Genomic DNA, 19474 nt, shown 5'->3' on the forward strand with positions numbered 1-19474 from the left:
CACCAGTGCTCAATCCAGACTCTTCCACCCTCTTCAGCACAGAGCACTTGGGTGTCATCAATACTTATTACATACATATTGACTTTTTAAGGGACTTTTCTGACCTACCCCGTATATTTATATAGAAATATACTTGAAGAACTAGTGAGCAAATCAAAGTATTCTCAAAGCATCTGTCAGCAAAGTAATGGTGAATTGTGTGTTTGGTGTTATTTTTCTACAAGCTATCAAATGAATCCTAGAATGTTAATTTCCATATTCTTAATAGATAATTTGTTTTATTAGCTATACAGATCCATATTTCTAAAAATACTCCTAAAATATTGTGTATTTGGCAGAAATGCATAGGAGAAATTAATCTTCTGTATACCTAAATTTTTTAATGCAAGAAAGCTGAGTCATAAAGACACTTTCATTGTTTGCAGCCTTCCTCCTCTGTTGTTAAGTGCCACTATTGTAAATAAATTACTTTTTTCCCTCTTTCCCCTTGAAACAAAATTGCTGTTACAGTATATTTTTGCTAAGTATAAAGTGATTGAAGTATTTTACTGGATCAGTGTAATTTCCTTTTTTGCCAAAATTGCTGTGATTATCAGCTCCAGGATGGTTTTGGTGAGAGATTAATAAATGCACTGCTGGCAAAGGTCCACTATCCATGTTCCATTTAGTAGCAGAATGCCTAAATTGTAGTTGCTCCAGTTCGTCGCAAACAGACAAAAACGAAGGTAGCATTTTGCTGTGTGTGAGCAGTTAGAGGGCAAGCAGACACCGTGCACCTTGACCACCTATTATGAAGCTTTTTGCTGCAATGTCAAGTGAAAGCGAGTTAATTGGGTGAAGCTGTAGAGCATGTTAGGGGCATGGTAAAGGGTTGCTGTCTGACAGCTGAATGTCAGCAGAAGCTAGTGAAGTGTGGCTGAGAGACAGAGACCTGTCACAAAGTTCATGTGGACTGTAGCACTGTTAGGGAGATGAAACGTGGTTCTGTCTCACTTTCTCCCTCATTGCATTCAAGCACCTTAAGATTTCACACTGTATGTGTCAACCCTTGTTCTCTAAGCTGTTTTCTCCTAACACTTCTGCATTCAAATGATTGGACAGAAGATGCTAATGTTTGGCAAAATTAATGTAAATATACTTCTTTCCTTTTTCTGCTAGAGCAGCAGTATACATCCAACTCAGATGAAACTTTGAAGGCTTACGTCAGACAGTCTCACTGGATAGGAACTGGGATGATGGCTGAATACATATCTCATGAGAATATGAAGTTTGGCACTTTAACTAGTGCAATAGGGACTGTTTTCCCAGAAGAAAAAGCTAAGTAGGGGGTGGACTACTTTGTGAGCTGGTGGTGCCTTACCATGGCATTGTGAGTCTTTTAGTCTCTGATTGTAGTCCCCTCCTCCCTTTCTTGCTAGAAAGAAATGGATGCTGAGAGGGAACCATGAATGACATACCGATGTAAGGCAATGAGAAGCTGGGGGAAAAGTCACATAGTAGGAAAGCCTTCCTTGGAAGCAAGAGAGGCATCAGTTAAAAGCAGGGATGATCTTAAACGCTGCTGTGAAACATAGAGTACCTTTCAGTGTTGTTTGCAGCATGCAGCACAAAGTAAAGCAGTAGTCATTTGGGTTGGCCACCCAGATTCAAAACAAATAAATAAATAAGCAGAAGTTGCTTCCACTCATGAGGAAGTGGAAAGACAGTGGTAGGTATCATGGGCAAAACATACTAAGAACTTAAGTTCTAAAGTAGTAAAAGCTCTAAAAGTACTAAATACTCAAGAATTTGGAAACTTGGATTGAAATCAAAACAGACCAATAATTTCGCCATTAAAAAAAGAGCACGGCTTTGTGTAATATTTTGGTATTAATAGCGTTGTGCAGAGAATTTGACCTAAAATTGGGAAACTTCCCTATTCCCAGTGAAGCATCTGGAACAAAGGCTTGCAGTATAGGCTGTGTGTGGAATTTAGCCAAAACTTTTAGAAAACATCAAAATTAACAATGCAGAACCAAGTTATTTGTCTTTAGGCCAACCAAACATTGAAGATAAAGTGTTTAGCTGGCATGATAATGCATCCGATCTTGTGTTCTTCAAACATCCAGGTTTAAATATGTTTGAATGAAACAGGATTTTCTTTTAAAAAAACAATACAATATGTAATGAAATCTTTGTCTTAATTGCTTTTAATCAAGCCTCCAGAGTGTGATTTCACTGAATGAATTAAATGCAAGAGCATTAGGAAAGTAAGAAAAAATTGTAATTTCCCTATATTACAGACTCATACTTGTTTAAAAAGTCCTGAAAGTGGAAGAGGGAATTCTTGATGATGAAAAGAGCTATTAATATTGTTGGCTAGCAGCATCCAAAGTATGTTGTGTGTCTACCTTTCTGACTTGGTATGGCAGCCCACTGAATTATTCTCTGATAGCAAATTGTCTGCACAATCCAGGTAGGAGTGCTGACAATTAAAATTTATACCAAATGTTACCATTTTCTTACGCTGTGTCAGATCACCAATTTTGTCCTACGGCCTCAGCATACAGAACTGCAAGATCACTGACACGGGAAGCAAACTTTCCAGTTTCGATTATACAATTCCTGCTTTGCAAAAGTTTGTAACTAACATTGTATTACACTGACATCCATCCACAAGTAATACTTTAGTTTTAAATACCCATTTGTAGCATTTGATTATTTCAAATAAGTAAGAAAGTAAGAAATGGCTCTTGGAGCTACTTTTAATAGATAGAAAAAGAACCGATGCAGCATACTAGCAGTCCCTTGGCATTATCTGGCAAAAGGCAAGTCAGTTTTGGAAATAGCAGTCTGAGTAGGAGGTTGTGAATGATCTGAAAATGTACATCTTTTATGTGGAAATAGGGTTTCCACATAAGTGCTGCAAAATGGTTATTGAAGACAGTGGTTCTTTTTTTAACACTTACTGGAAGTGATATTGCACCAGTGAAATTATGCAAGCTGTAAGGAAGCATAGGTGGCAAAAGCTGAAAAGAATTTTATCGGCCATTTTATTTGCTGTCTACTGGTATTACTTTGTATTTGTATGTTGTGGAGTTGGGCTGAGGAGAGTGAGTATCACAAATCAGTTGTGGAGAAATATATTGACCATTTCTCACTTTCCCTCCACCATTCTCTGCATCTGTGTTTAACTTAAAGTTCTTCCTACTCTTGAGAAACTGTGCTACTGCCCTTGCAGAGATTTTGGAGTTGCTAGAATTCTGAAGAAAGTAAAGTGGGCCCTCCCTCTGCATTTCTGTTTACTGACAGGTATCCTCACACACCTATGTGTCCTGTATTCTGGCGAATCACAGATCACTTTCTGGCTTTGTAATTCAATTTTGTTTCATTTACATTGAGATATAACACTGAACTTGTTATCACACCTACACCATCACATAGGTAGGGAACTGTCATAACTTGTATTCAGTGTTAATCTTCATGCCCTTTTGTCTCTTATTTGGTCTCTTCTGATTCTGAGCAGTTTCATGTTTTTTTTTTCCTCATTTGGAGCCAGTTGTTATTGCATGCATAACCCAGAAGCCTTAATGCACAAAAATCTTATCACTATTTATTATTCTGATTTTCTAACAATATATTTTTTAATAAGGTAGCATGCTACATGTCAGAAGAAAGCAGTAGAGAAGTTTGGGCTACTGTGTTTTGAAACTGAGTATTTGAAAGCAGTTTGAAGTGACAAAAATTAGTGGCGGGAAACCTGAGAAGTGGAAGAAGTTTTTGTAATAACATACGTAGCTGAGGGAAATTGAAAAGCTGTGAAAATTGTCCAGTAAAATTACCTTTGTGTAGATTTTGAAGGCTGAAACTGTTTTGACTAATTCTGCAGCTTCAGCTGTAGATTTTTCTCCTGCAATTGAAGATAAACATTATGCTTGTAACAGTTTATTTCCTTATGTAATTATCTGCACCACTGTCATAACACATGCATAGTCTTCTAATTTCAGGTGTCCAACTGTGCATGTTATTCCACAAATATGGATATACAAAAGCAAAATGGGCATCTTTGATCACAGCACGACGCTTTTGGGTAGGCTGACATTGTAATAAAAACAAAATATAAGGATATAATAAATGATGGTATCAAAATATTCCATCACAATATCATCATAATAAAGCAACTCACTATAAATGAGTTTTAACTGTGGTAAAACAGCTCATATGTCATGAGACAACCTTTAAACTAGATCTTAAATTTGACTGTAGGTTAGTCACAGAGCAACAATAGAGAAAAACTGTTTTGGAAATCTTTTCCACGTCTATTAAAAAATTGTTTGGGTAAACTAAAGTTTAGAAAGCAATTATTCCATAATATAGAGTAACTTTTCAGATTTTGTCTTCAAGAAACCACATTTTGTAAAGTTAGGTGATCAAACTTTGAAAAATGTGCACAGGACATGACCAATTACTATATTACATAAATATTTTGAAAGCATGTTTTTGCTAGACATATGTGTCCTAGATACCTATTTACCTGGTCAAGTGTAACAGTTCAGATGGAGTCATGTATGACTTACAGGGTAAGTAAAAGTGCCAAACAGACACCTTATTTCAGATATATAATTTCTCTTTGAAAAATTACCTAAATGCATATTTATATGATGGATTTTCACTACAGCTCTGGCATAGTCATTTGAGTTTGTAAATTTAGAACCCTTTTTAGAAAGGTGTTTAAATATAATAATTATGAAAGTGGTCTGTTTATAACTGCCTTTAAAATTCCTCTCTAAAGGTATGTGTTCAGAAAATGAATATTATAACAGATCTATAACAGCGTATTTTTTCTTCTAACCTATAGAATACTATTTTTTTGTTAATTTTGAAGGTGTATAAAGATATTGGATCAAAACAGTTCTTAGGACTAAAATTGTTTTTTACATCAATCACATTGCTATTAAATCTGATTTCCCTTCTGTTCAATGACTAGAATTCTATTTTTTGTGAGAAATATAGCACAGGCTCTAGATAACTAAACCAGAGCTTTTTTTTCCCCAGCATTGAAGCTTTTACTGTAACAGAGTCTATTGACTTGCTGCCAATCATTAAGTTTCATAATTTTTTTTTTGCAACTCTCAAAGGAAATCTGATTTTTTACCTCTTTACTGGGATTTTGATGCCATATTTTTTTTAAAAACCCTCACTACAGCTTGCAAAAGAGTAATACGTGAGTGTAATCATAGCATGAGATTTTTCATTCATTGCGGTATGCTGATTAATTGAGGTGTTGAAAGCAGTATGTTTAAATTTGTCCTCAGTATTTGTTATCCAGAGTAAAACCCATTTGTAGCTTGAAGCTTATTGATTTAATTTTTTTTACACATAGAAGTTTTTTTTAGAACATCATAAGTTGTTTGTGTATTTCAATACTGCTGTAATGGTTTTAATGAATGATTCTTATTTTAGAGAGAATTTTGTGTGTGGTCAGTTGATTATAGTGTACAAAGAAGAGGCTGTTAATTGGTGTATTAGCCTTCACTGAGTTCTCATTTCAGGTTGGCCGGTATGCTGAGATCTCATTTGTACATTGGCTTTTTAAGGGTTCTCATTTGGTAGGGTAGAGCCCAGAAGGACTGAAAAACTAGAGTATTACATATCTTACTTCCTAGTCCTGCTGGTTATCTCATTCTCGTCAGACCTAAAATTTAGAAAAAACTCAGGGCACTACTTCATTTTAACTATGTACTTGAAACAGTCATCTAAATTTGCTTCTGTATGGGTTCTTAATGAAGGTCTAGCATAGCCTAGGAGTTTACAGTGGCTGCAATATAGCTTTTGGTGAAATCAGGAAATCAAAAGAGTTCATATCAAAGGGACCTGTTGAAGTAGGTGTTAGAGGCAACAATTGATTTTTCTTCAGCAATGGTAACTGAGGAAAGGGGAATCTTTCATGAATGTGTCTTTATACATATGATTGAGACTGGATTTGTTGAAATATGAATATACACACACCCTTCAGCTTCTCTCCAAATATATATGAGTTAGTGTGTCTGTAGATATGGGTTTCTGCCTCAATGTATGTGTGTGTTTGTATATGCATTTATACTCTTCCTTAAATGATGAAAAGAGAGTGTTCTAAACCTCAGAGATACTGAAATGGCCATTCAGTGTGTTAATTTTTTTATTCTATAATTATGCCTTGCATATGATGCTTTCACATATTATAAGACCTGATTAAATTTTTGTTATTTTCACACAATGTAGTGCATTGGTAAAGGGCAGAAGAGCTACATGTCTTCGAGTTTTCTTTTCTTTGTTTAGGGGAATACAGAATGTCGTTCTTTTACCATTTTTAAAAGAATTGCTAGTATTGATATACTGATATTATCCATAATCTGTCAAACAATGCCTGATGTTTTAGTGCTGGAAGTTCTTTAATGTTGAATTATCTGTTTGACTGAATGTTGAGACTTATTGAAAAATGAATCATGTTCCCATCAATGTACATTCAGTGTGTGTTTTCTGGCCATTTTCTTACAGGCTAACATTTGAAGAGTATTAAGTGTTTGATTTCAATTGATGGTAAAATATATCTTAAAAAACCCAAATACATTCCATAATTTGCATGGCATGTGTTTCCTGGTAACAGTAATGGGGAGACTGGGAAACATTTGTTTATTTGATGAAAAAGAAATCTGGTAATTGTAATGAAGAGGGGGTAAAAGTTCTCTATAAGTATTTGTAGCACTTCAAATACAGGAGGTTATTTTTTTCTAACACTTACTTGGGCAGAATACCTGAGAAAATATGCTTTGTTTCTTTCTATTAGATATGACTATTGGCTCTCAGGTACCAAAGTAAGTGGTTAAAACAAGAAGAAAATGCTTGCAAATACTTCATATACATACCTTTGTGAAAGGAATTTAACACTAAATGTAAATTCTCTTTTTGCTTTGGTTTTTTTTTATTCTTTATTTATCATTCCAGGAAACAAGAGGTAGTTCAAACATCAGCGTGGCTCCAAGCTAGAAATTCAGCCTGACCAGAGTTCTGTCCTAGACTTTTTGGCATTGCAAGCTGAACCTGACACATCCTACAGTGTTATGCAAAACAGAGACAGTTCTCTGTCTTCAATCTGTTTCTTCAGCCTGGATGTCACATCCAATCCCAGAAGAACAATGGAAAATGAATTTTCAGATTCTTAGTATCAATAATCTTCTAGAAGGGAAAAATTATATTAATGTAAAATGATGCAATTAAAATGTAATTTTTTGCTATCTTTGAATTGTAGCTCGGCATTTGTATTTTTTCACATTAATTTTATGGTTTTATGAAAATGTGCATTTGTATGTTCACATTTCTGCACCTGTCAGTTTTGCATACTGAAGCAGTTATTTCTTTAAACTTTTATTTATTGCAGTTGTTCATTTTTTATGTAGTATATTTTTAAATGTTAAAGAATGACACATTTTGGGTAATTTTCCTCAGTCTTAAAAAAAATCAATAAGCCATTTTAGTCTCTATCTATCAAAGTTGTTTCATACTTGTCTATTTTAAAGCAGGACTGCAATACTTTAATAGGATTGAGAGAGCTATTTGAAATGTATGCCAATGATTCCTGTCATTTCATGGCAGCCCTGCCATGGTTCACTGAGCCCCCTCTTTTCTCTTGTCAGCTCAACTGAAGACAAGCATTTAGTTGCAAACTTTAAGCAGGTTGTGCAAAACAGAAATGATGTGACTGCTTCTCTTCCTGCACAATAATGTCACTGCTGGTCAATGTGAGAAGGTCAGGTTGCTCCTTGTAAAGCTACATGATACCACTTGCCTATTTGAACAAGTTAAGTTAACCACTGAATCTGGTCCCTGCAGGCGCTGAAAACTCACCCTTTTATCAAGTCTGCATTTCATAAGAAAGAAGAACAATTGTGGAGAGAGGATCTCTGATGATATGTTTATATACTTTATAAGGACAGTTCCCAAACCAGTGTTGCAGGTAATATATTTAGTTTAAGCTGAAAGACTAAAAAGTAATGGCTGTTTTGACCTTCAAATAGACTCCTTTTTTGTTGTTGGTAGGACCCAAGAGTGACGCCCATCTTTGATGCTGACAGAATTTAAAGCAAGGCCATTGCCCTGCATTTTCTGCCTTGTAGCACACAAAAGTAAAATTGTATGTCAGGCCGAGATGTCGGGGAGCTGACAAGATGCCCCAGTGACATTTCAGCTGGAAAGAGCAAGTGTCTTGCAACCAAGTGGTCAAATATCAAATAATAGGTCAAGCAGGAAGGAGCTGAGTTCTAACCACAAAGAGGTTTCTGGTAACTTACTTGACAAGCTTTTGGGTGCTTTGTGGCTTGACAAAGTGATGTTCTGTTGGGTATCGCTAGACAGACTGTTCTTTTATCGCCTTCAGAAGATCAGACATTGACATTGATTAAACTCTTTAACCCTTAAAGGTTAAATCCTAGCATTTTCATCATTGTGAATGAAGAACAAAAGAAATTTTTTAATATACCATTTGTTTTCATATTAATCACAGAACTCCCTAGTGCTATTAACTTTTGATGTGCTGTGTAGTTTTTGACAAAAAAAATTGAATGCAAAATCTATATAATAGATTGTTTCTCAGTATGGGCCAGTGAGACATTAGAAAAATAATATTGTGCATTGTGGAATTTGTAATTTCTTCTAATATGTCAAATGTAGGGTTTGATTTTAAAGCTTCATGACTACTACTGAAATTCCATTTTGGATGGAAAAGCATATATGCATAAATGTTGTATCACTTAAAATGGACAAGTCTTCCAACTACCCTTGTTTTCAAGTACTCTAGAATCATAGAATATCCTGAGTTGGAAGAGACCCGCAGTGATTATCAAGTCCAAATCCTGGCCTTGCACAGGACAATCCCATGAGTAACAGCATATGCCCGAAAGCACTGTTCAAATGCTTCTTGAAGTCTCTTAGGCTGGTGCTGTGACTACCTCCCAGGACAGCCTGTTCCAGTACCCAACCACCCTCTGGATGAAAATCCTTTCCTTGATATCCAAGGAAACTAAAACTCTCCTGACACAACTTCAAGCCTTCAGTTCTCTTGGGTCCTGTCACTGGTCACTACAGAGAAGACATCGGTACCTGCCCCTCCTCTTTTCCTCGAGAGGAAGTTGTAACTGCAATGAGGTCTTCTCAGTCTTCTCTTTTCCAGACTGAGCAAAGCAAGGCACTCCTAATAGGCCTTTTAATTTTCAACAGAAATCTTTAATCTAAGGGAGGTTCAAATGTTCAGGTAATCTCTATTGTGCCATCCATTGCTCATAGCCTTCTTGTACATGTATGTTTGTATAGCAATACAGAGCCATGAAATGCCAAATAATAAATCTTGAAGAACTCTTACATGTAAGAGTCAGCTGACAGAGGAAGAACATTAATTTTCTTTGTGTATTTAGTCTTGAATAGGGAAGGAAGTTTTCATTTTCATCCAAGTGGGTTGGCTCCACTCTTTCATGACAGTGACTGTTCTTAAAGTCACCACAAGTACTGTATTCTGCTTTTCCAAATTTAATGTCAAAGATCTATTAATATGAAGAATAAAAGAATATATTTCACTGATCATTTTCCTCTCTACTGTGTATAGATGCATTTAAGCACTTTTAAAAGTATATTCTCATGGCACTCTATAGTTCGAGAAAGAAAGTGCCTACTTTTTGCCGTGTGGTCTCAAACTGCTGAAGATTTGCAGTCTACTTGTACCTTTCCCATCATTGTGAGTCTATGTGGTATTGTGCATGTAGAGACAGGAAAAGGATTTCCTTCTGAAATCTGTATCTTACTGAGATTAGGAGTATCTAGGATCTCTAGTTACAGCTCCAGGCATGGTTTTATGTCATTTCACAGGGATCATAACAATGGCAAACTGAGTGTAGTTAATAGGATGATCTAACAAGCTATCATTTCTCACAAGAACTAGTTTGTAAGTTTTCATTGAAGGAGAGCATCTACCTCATTCACTCTATTTAAATATTGACTAACTGTGAATTATGTACCATTTCTCTTAAAGCTATCCACTTAGAAGAGACTTTGAAATATATTTTATTTGGCTGTCAGAGGTCCCATTTGTAATCAAAATCTCCTCTTTCTTACATTGTGAAGAAGCTGAGAGTAGTAAACTGCATTATCTTTAGTGTGATACTCCTGAGTTGCTTTTCCTTCCATTTGGTAAAGTGAAATTTGATATAAATTTCAAATATGTAGAAGATTCCCTGTTAGTAGTTTACAAATGTAGTTTTTAGCTTACCAAAGCATATTTTTCCCTATCTTTTGGGGACACAATAAAAGTCATGCTTGTATAGAATGTGGCAAGACAGTACAGTAACAGTAGCTTTCAACAGACCATCCTGTTTTATACCATCTGCTCTGCCTTGCTTTGAAAATTACAGAGCTTTAGGTCTTGATCCTTACTTTCAAAGCTTTTCATTTTTAGCCTGGAATTTAAAGAGGACTAGTTCCAATTGTTTCATCTCAGCACTCCTTCGCAAGAACAACTAGTTTCCTTAGAAGAAAGACTGTATTTAGTGGGGTTAAAATAATCTCCATGGTTTTTGAATGTGGTGCAACAAATTATTGGTTCCTGGTCAGTCGCAAAATTAATATTAATTTATTTACCAACCAAGGAACACATGTCTGAAAAGAGATTGTACAATACATTATTTTCCCTGCTGTAGGTTTTATAGCTCTTAGTACAAGTTGTGTTTGTGGCTGTGTGGACACTATGTATATCTTTCTCAGCAAAGATTTTGGTGATTGGACTGACAGTATTATCACTCCACATACTCTAAGCAATTCCTACTACACTAGTAGTACAGAGGGTTTTTTTGGCTCCTGTCTCCCACAGCTATTTTTTTAATTCAGCAGAATTCAATGACTGTCAAGTCAAATAGGCATTTATGGGAGTATCCTCCATTGCAAAAGGTCTTGAATGCTTTTACCAAGTTAAACCAAGGGAGCTGAGGTTTCAAGGCTCTGAAGATCATCTGTTTCAGCACCCTTGCTTAGTCAGCTACAGCAGGTTGCTGAGCATTGCCTTTTGTCCTGTCACTAGGCACCACAGAGGATATTGTGGCTCCATATTCTTTACAGGTATTTACACAAGTTGGTAAGATGTCCCTGAGCCTTCTCTTCTACAAGCTAAAAAAATCACAGCTCTCTCAGCCTCTTCTCCTATGAGAAAAGATTATGCTTCAGTCATTTTATCAGTCATCTTTTTGGTCCTTCATTGGACTCACTTCTCTATTTCCATCTCTCTCATGTGCTAGGGAGGTCTGGACTGGAGCCATTACTACAGATACAGAGTCATCAATGCTGGATTAGAGGGGAATGATTGCCTCACTTGACTTGCTGGCAGCTCTCTTCCTGATGCAGCCCAAAAGGGCTGTTGGCCTGCTTTGCTGCCAGGGCACATTTCTGCCTCATAGTAAACAGGAAGAACAATAACCTCCAGGTACTTTTCTGCCAAACTGCTCCCCAGAGAGTTGGGCCCCAGTCAGTCTCGGTTCCCCATATCCTGTCCTGGTGCTGGAGGTAGTGCTCCCCAGGCAGAGCAGCCTTTCTTCTGTTTACTTTAATTTCATCAAGTTCCTATCAGCCCTTCTCTGGTCTGTCAAAAGTCCCTCTGGATGGCAGCAAATCCTTCTGATCTGTCAACCATTTCTCCCAGTTTAGTGTCATCTGCGAACTTGAGGATTTCGCAGTGGCTCCCATTATCCAGGCCATTAACAATGTTATGACTCTGTATTGGTCCCTGTATTGACCCCTGGGCTACACCACTAGTGACTGGTCTCCAGGTGACTTTGTGGCACTGATCACCATCCTTTGAGCACACTAGTTCGGGCAGTTTTTCAGCTGACTTACTGTCCATGTATCTAGTCCATAATTCCTTACTCAACAAGTGGGACATTTTATTTTGTAAAGGGCTCTCCAAGTTTCCAAACACTGCTAAAACCCTGGATTAAGTGAAAGGCAATATTTTACATAACCTCTTTGTCAATTAGGTCAGTCTGATCATTTGATCACTTATAAGAGCATCTGATCATTCTGCAGTTATTCTGTACTTGAAAGGTTTTCCAATGCTTTAAATTTAAGATGAATTTGCATGTACTATAACTAAGCTCCTAAAAATTTTAAACTCTTTTCTGATATACAAAATTGCTTTAGTAGCATTTTTCTCCTTGCTTTTTGTAGTTCTTTGATTAATCTCCAGTGAATAAACCCCAAAAAGCCCCTGGCAGCTTCAAGATTTGGATGAAATCTATACGTGAAGAGCACCTATCCTACTGCTAGTGATGGAACACCAAGCTTACTCAGCATTTCTTTCTCCATTCTGTTGTTGCTTAGCCTTGAAATCCAAACTAACAAAGGAATCTATTAGGACATTCTATCCTATCTTTTAATCTTGCCCAGTATGAAATTACTAGATTTTGTCTGACTTGACTTCACTTTGGTCTTTGTAATCTGACCATTTTTGGACAATCATTTTGCATCATACTCTCCATGTGGCCTAAAAATGTACCTCAGTATTTACGCAGAAAGTGTTTCACTGTCTTCTTTCCTCTTTGCTGAGTATTCAACTAAACCAATGGAACCTACAGTGATTTTTGCATAAATTGTTTAACATCTTTGCGTACAAAATGAAACTTGAAAAATTACATTTTCTTATAGGTACTCTGACTCTACTATGACTTCAGTTTTACAGATTTAGACGTGACTTTCACTTAGGTCTCTGCAAATTGTCCTTCAATGGAGATGGAAGGTGACATGCTCTTTGTCATGCTAACATGGATCTGATTGCTGTCACGGGGAGCATCATGTAGGAATTTTGGGCAATTTATGTAATTTTATGTATTGCAGTTCACTGCTTTACAAACCAGCCATTCAGCTATGCATATGAAACTGAATCTTTGTCTGCTATTTCTGGTGTCCAGTGACTGATGAATAAAATTGAACAAGGACAAAGCAAAATATGAGGAAGTGTCTGAAAATGAAATTGTTTCCAAGGAATACTCAGCAGGAGGTAGGGAGATCCACCAAATAATTTTCTTCAGTTCTTTATTTACCAGTTCTATTGTACCATGTTTCCTGTCTCTTCATAAGTTAATAGTACTAAAAATTATTACTGATCTCAGTTTGCCTTCTCATGGCTCTACTATGCCAAATTAAAGCTTCATAAGTGGCTGGACTTCGTTTTGACTAATTTCATGAAAGTCAGTAAGTAAAAAATAGAAGATATTAGATTAAAACTTTAGATTTAAAGATTAGATTTTAAGCACAGGTACCGTCACCATTATTGTATAAGTATCCTATTTTTTTCTTGGTAAACACATTTTTTAATCTTCCACTGCATGACAGTAACAGGAGATTGCTCAAAAATAAAGCAGTGCTAATTATGTTTAAATAATTACATTTAATTTTTGTGAAATACAGTTAGCCCACAAAGCAGTCCCACTAACTGACTTGCAGATATCTGAATAGTTTAGTCCACACTGATGGTGTGGTCCTAAAAGTTGTGGAAACAAGGATCATGGATGCTGTACTTGTGAGCAGTACAGTTAAGAAAGGCATGTACCTTCTACACATTACAGGAAAAATGCTGTTAGGCTTAAAAATCTGGCATATGTGCATTGCAAAATAAGTGGGGGCAACTTTTGTATGAATCAGGCGAGAGTTTCAGTAACCTTCAGTGTATGCTGTGTTGACTTGCCATTAGAGTTTCACACAAAAAGTCCTTAAAATGCATGGTATTCTACTGGCACTTATGGGGAGGAGCCCAAAGCTACACTCTATCCTGTGACATTCATATATATAGCATTTTAGATTTTTGCTGACTAAAAAGCTTGTGAAAATAATTTGTAAGCCTCAGTTCACAAGGTAACTATCAAAAGAAAAGTGAGCGAATTGTGAATTAAATATGAAATCCTTTCCTACCTGAACACCATATGAAGGTTAATAAAATTTGTTCCCATAAACAATAGCATGGGAGAAACCTTAGTTGTAATGTTTGCAGTGGTAGATAAATCCTGGTTTCAGGCTTCATTCTCAATTGGCTTACTGAAACAAATTTATGTCAGACATTTGGGGTGGGAAGCTGTATATATTAAAGCACTGACCTTAACAAGAGTCATGCAGCTAAAATCCTGCACTGTTCTTTTAAAATGTCAGGGGTTAATGTTATTTAAATGCAGTATTTGGTGGTTTAATTGAGTCATGCTTCGTTGTCTTTTACTGCACATTAATGCCAATAAAACACTGATTGTTGACAGAAAGTTCTCTTTAGCAAAGTATACACTGACATATCATAGTGCTATAGAAAAACCAGTGTGCAAGACAGAATAGTCATACTCTGCTGGCATGGGAATCCTGTACTGTCTAAATGGTGGCAATATCCATTATACACTGACAGGAAACGTGAACTAGGCTAGCTTTTGTTGTATGTTTTCAGGCTGCCTCTTGAGACAACTGGTGAGACAATTATTGAGTCTTTAGACAAAGAAATTAATCTCAAGGGTTTTTTTTGTTGGGCGTGTCACACAAGTTAGTAAATGTACATTGAAAAGTACAATCCAACTCCTGAAGAGAGTTTTGTTATAGAAGTGCCTTCTGACGGCTTTTGTAATCTGGCATTAGGACACACCAGTAGATTTTCCTCTTGACTTTGTCTAATTTTGGAAAAAGTTAAGTTCATGTTATTTCTCTGAATACTTCTCAGTGTTAACTCTTCCTGCCAGCTTAAAACCCCCAAGAGGGAATAGATGCTGGCTTGGCAATTGAGATGTAAAAAATAGTGCAAATTGTGCATTCAAAAGCTTTTGAAGAGGAATACAGGAAGGAACAAACACTAGTGAGTTTTCAAGAGCAGTGTGTGCACTGGGTAGGATATATTTGGTGTTCTTTTGCACGACGGAATAGCAATTTCAACATAACTGCCATCATATGGACAGCTGCTTTATTTTGGCTGGAGAAGTCTGCGTGCTGTTTGTCTAATCCTGTAGGACTTAGTTACACTTTTGGACTCTGAGCTTTCCAGGATTTTTCTCACGACTGCAGGGTGGTTTCTGGAAGTCATTAGAATTCTGTCTTGGAAATGAATTTGCAAATGCTCATGAATTATGACTTTCAAATTTTTTTTTTCAAGCTAGTGTTATTTTTCAAATTGATATCAGCCAGCCTGGTTGAAGCATGCAACTGTAAATGGACCTAGCTTGTGTGAAACTTTTGATGCATTTGGGGAACTTCCTGATCCTTATAGTGTCTTATTAGGTGGCATTGGTACATCACACTTGGCCTTCCAATGGAAAAACAAAGTGTTTTAATCTTGTGTGAATCACAAGTAAATCACAAAGAGTGATTTTGTGGAAAGTCATTATAGTCAGCTTTTTAGTAGCAGCATTTAAGCTCATTTAAGAGCCTGCCTTAATGTGTCTAGCTAAATATATTTCGTTTTCTCCTCATGTCTGAGATATTATGAAAGTGTCTGGAAGCAGATTAACTGCTTCACATCAGAATGGCCGGTGACATTTGCAGATCTATGTTTTCTTCCAAGATCTGCACTGAGTCTGTTGTATACTATGATAACCTATATATTCAGCAGGCAAGACCTATAGACTTCTGGCCTGCAGACTTAATTCTCTCTACCACTAGCTCAAGGGCAAAAAGGTAGATCTTTCTAGCTTCCAGAAACTCACAACTATGCTAAGCAATATGGAATTGGGAAGCCATAAGGAGACTTGTGGAAATCCCCTGGAGTTCAAAGTCCAATTATCTGTACAACGCATTTATATATTAACATTTGAGTTGGGTCTTCACTTTTTTAATGCTATATTTTATTTAAGGTATTTTTTAGCAGTTTCTGGTGTGTGTGCACATGTTGTGTGCCTTTGCCCTTAACTACTTACTTTTCCCAGAAGCTCTTGTAGCCATCAGATAGAGCCAGCTGTTGCTTAGTGAACTCTTAGGACTCCATCAGGCATAATGTATTAAATTATTATCAAGGAAAATAGGGAAACTCAAAAATTAACAGCAAAGTGTGATGATTTTTTAATTTGGCATTGTAAATAAACCCATTTTTAAAGGAGTGAGCCAAATATATCTTAGGTTAACTACAAAGCATAGCTTTGGCCAAAAAGCTCCAAGAAAAAGGTATGTAAAACCAATTTAAAAAATTGTCTTAATATTTTCTTAGTGGACACTAATTTAGGAAAATAGTTTATAACAGGAGACAATATCTAGAAGCAGCTTTATTGTGAAGGATCAGAAAGAAAAGAAAACCAATGGATCTCTGATTAGGTTCAGAGGACATCTGTAGCCTTGTTCAGGCTCTGATTATTTCTAAAGAAGAGGCTTCTGTGATTTTATCAATAAATCAGGGTTTGGACACACCCTGTAAGACAAAGAGAAAAAAACCCTTTATCTTTCATGTCAACTGCTACATGTAAAACCAAAACAAACCAACAAACAATAAGCCCAAACAACAATGACAGTAATGAAACAAAAGAGAAACAAACAAAAACCCTCCCAGTTTACCCTTAGAGATGGAATCCCTTTGTCCAGGAGTCTGACTGTAAATTCTCATTAAGACTAAACTCTACCAGTTTTACTCCAATACCATAAGAAAATGTTTTCATTCTCAGATAAAAAATGCTATTGATCTGCAACATCTTTTCATTGTTATGTCTACTGTATTAATGTCCTGAAGTCTGTGAATGTATCTTAATTTACTGAAAATGCAAATTTCTTCCAGTATGAAACACCCTTTCAGCTGTAACTACGGCAAAAGTTTTCGTTAAGTATTTGTGGAATACTTGTTTGTATTGCACTTTTGTGTCTGTGTTAGTGGCTGAGCACTGCACAGGGAATGGTTGAGAAATTAATAAATGTTACTACTTAGATATTTGCTAGAATTTCAAACAAATTGCTTAAAACCTAGCAGCAGACAGCCTAACTGGACTGACTGTGGAGTAATAGTAAATTTAAAAGGAAGTGATAAAGAGGATCTTGTTTGAATAGCTCAGACTTGTTTTTCTGTAAGCTAAACTTAGACCCTAAGTTGCTTTTCTACTTAGGTAAAATTTAGTGTCTTTGTTAATGGATGTAGTGTCCATTTGCCATGGTCCCCTGTGATCACAGGTTCTAACTAGACTACAAAAGGATGAAGACTCGCAAGCTGTATAATGCCATTCTCTGCCAAGGAAATGTACTTTGCTTCCCCTGTAAGAATCGCATAGTTTTACATTGGGTTGAGGAGAACCGTATCATTCTTCTATTTCAGCAAAAATGTTTCTGTCTCACGTACACACACAGCTTGACTTCCAAAAGGGTACAGATTAAACAGTTGGGGTTATATGAAAAGTGTCTGAAGTTCTCTTCCTAGCCATAAAGAATTGCACTATAAAGATTTATAATTCGAAAGGGAGGAGTTTCCTCTTTTCTGCTGCTGCCCAAAAAGACTTGGTTTCTTTTAATAACTTAAATAGTTTCTACCTCTGTCTGAGTCTACAAGAACCTCTTAGAAAGTTCACAGAGCAGTTACAGTTCACCATGTGAGCTAGTCAAATGCAAACTTATTTCTTTGAGCTAGCACTAGTCATCTTTTCCATTAAACCAGTTGTCTAATGCATATCCAATTTAGATACTATGATTTTTATAGACAACTCTGAGGACCTCAAGAAGATATGAAGCTTAGGGACATGAAGATGAAGTATATAGAGATACTTAGGTTGACTTTAGACTGGAATGTGGACTGTTATCCTAAGAAGAATCTTGTTATAGAAATTTCTACATGGCTTCCACAGGCTTCTTTTTTGCTCTAATTTCCTGTTCTCCTTTTCCTGTATGTCTGCTTTGTTTCTTTTATTGTGTATGTATATGTATATCTATTTCACAGTCAAGATTCTTTCTTTGCCAGAATGAAGGAGTACTCCATGAGAATGAATGAAGGAAGAAAGTAGATCCAGGTCATACAACTTTTGAGTGTTTCTAGAATTTCTCCTATATTAGAGCAGAGTTGAAACATCCTATCAGAAATACAGCATTAGTCAATTGGGTTGTAAACCTGATAATACAGTTTTCTTATTTTGACCACCAACATAAGTCAATTCTAAGTAATATTTTAATGCATTGTCTTTGCTCCAGTTATTCATATTGTGAGGATTTTGTCTTAAAACAGGTGTCATGTCCCCAAAGATGGCATTATTTTGCCATTATTACATGAACTCAGATGCTTTCCTTAGAAGAATCAAATTCTGCCATACACATTACACAGAATCCCTGAATCACAGAATATGCTGAGTTCGAAGAGATGTAAAAGGATCATCAAGTCCAACTCCTGGCCCTGTAAGCACCATCCCCAAGAGTCACACCATGTGCCTCAGAGCACTGTCCAAATGCTTCTTGAGCTCTGTCAGGCTGGTCCTGTGACCACTTCCCTGGAGAACATGTTCTGATGCCCAATCATCCTCTGGGTGAAGAACGTTTTCCTGATGTCTGACCTAAACCCTCCCTTACACATCTTCAGGCCATTCCCTTGACTCTTATCACTTGTCAACACAAAGAAGAGACTGGTTCCTACCCCTTATCTTCCCTTCAGGAGGAAATTGAAGACTGCAGTGAGGTCTCCCCTCTGCTTCCTCTACTCTGTGCTGAACAGACCAAGTGACCTCAGCCACTCCTTGTACAGCTTCCTCTTAAGGTCCTTCACCATTCTGATGACCCTCCTTTGGACACTCTCTAATAGTTTAATTTCTTTCTTATATTGTGACACTCAAAACTGCCCTCAGCACTCGAGGTGAAGCTGTCCCAGCTCAGAGCAGAGCAGAGCAGAACAATCCCCTCCCTTGCCTGGCTGGTGATGCTGTCCCTGGTGCCCCCCAGGACAGGGTTGGCCCTCCTGGCTGCCAGGGCACTGCTGACTCACATTCAGCTTTTCATTGACCAGGACCCCCAGGTCCCTTTCCATGGCAATGCTTTCTCACTTTCTCTTGTTGAACTTCATATGGTTGGTGATTGCCCAGACCCCTGATTTGTCAAGGCCTCTCTGCAGGCCCTCCCTGCCATCAAGGGCATCAACTCCTTTGGTTTTGTATCACCTGGGAACTTGCTTAGTATCCCTTCCAGTCCTACATCCAAGTAATTTATGAAGATGCTGAAGCACACTGGGCTGAGGATGCAGCCCTGTGGAACCCCACCAGTGACAGGTCTCCAGCCTGATGTCACCCCATTCACTGTAACCCCTTGTGCCCGTGAGTCAGGTGCTCACCCATCACATGATGTGTTTATCCAGCTGTGTGCTGGACATTTTGTCCAGACGGTTTTGCCGAAGCCCAAAAAGATTACATCAACTGTCTCTCCTTGATCACCTGGAGGTGTTACCTTGTCATAAAAGGAAATCAGGTTTGATAAGCAGGTATTTCCTCTCATGAAGCCATGCTGGCTATGACCAAATACTGCA

The 19474-nt window shown here is 37.1% G+C and overlaps 1 protein-coding gene across 1 annotated transcript in view; it reads left to right on the plus strand.

Annotated features, from left to right (window-relative positions):
- Window positions 1-7064, plus strand: part of CCDC171 (coiled-coil domain containing 171) — a 155472-nt gene extending 148408 nt beyond the window's left edge. Inside the window, exon 26 of the mRNA XM_036402800.1 lies at window positions 6964-7064. Within this exon, the coding sequence (XP_036258693.1) occupies window positions 6964-6977 (14 nt within the window). The 3' untranslated portion in view covers window positions 6978-7064. The remainder of the gene's footprint in view (window positions 1-6963) is intronic.
- The last annotated feature ends 12410 nt before the right edge of the window (window positions 7065-19474 follow it).

Source organism: Molothrus ater, chromosome Z (genome assembly GCF_012460135.2).
Source record: "Molothrus ater isolate BHLD 08-10-18 breed brown headed cowbird chromosome Z, BPBGC_Mater_1.1, whole genome shotgun sequence".
In the NCBI taxonomy this organism is placed as follows: domain Eukaryota; kingdom Metazoa; phylum Chordata; class Aves; order Passeriformes; family Icteridae; genus Molothrus; species Molothrus ater.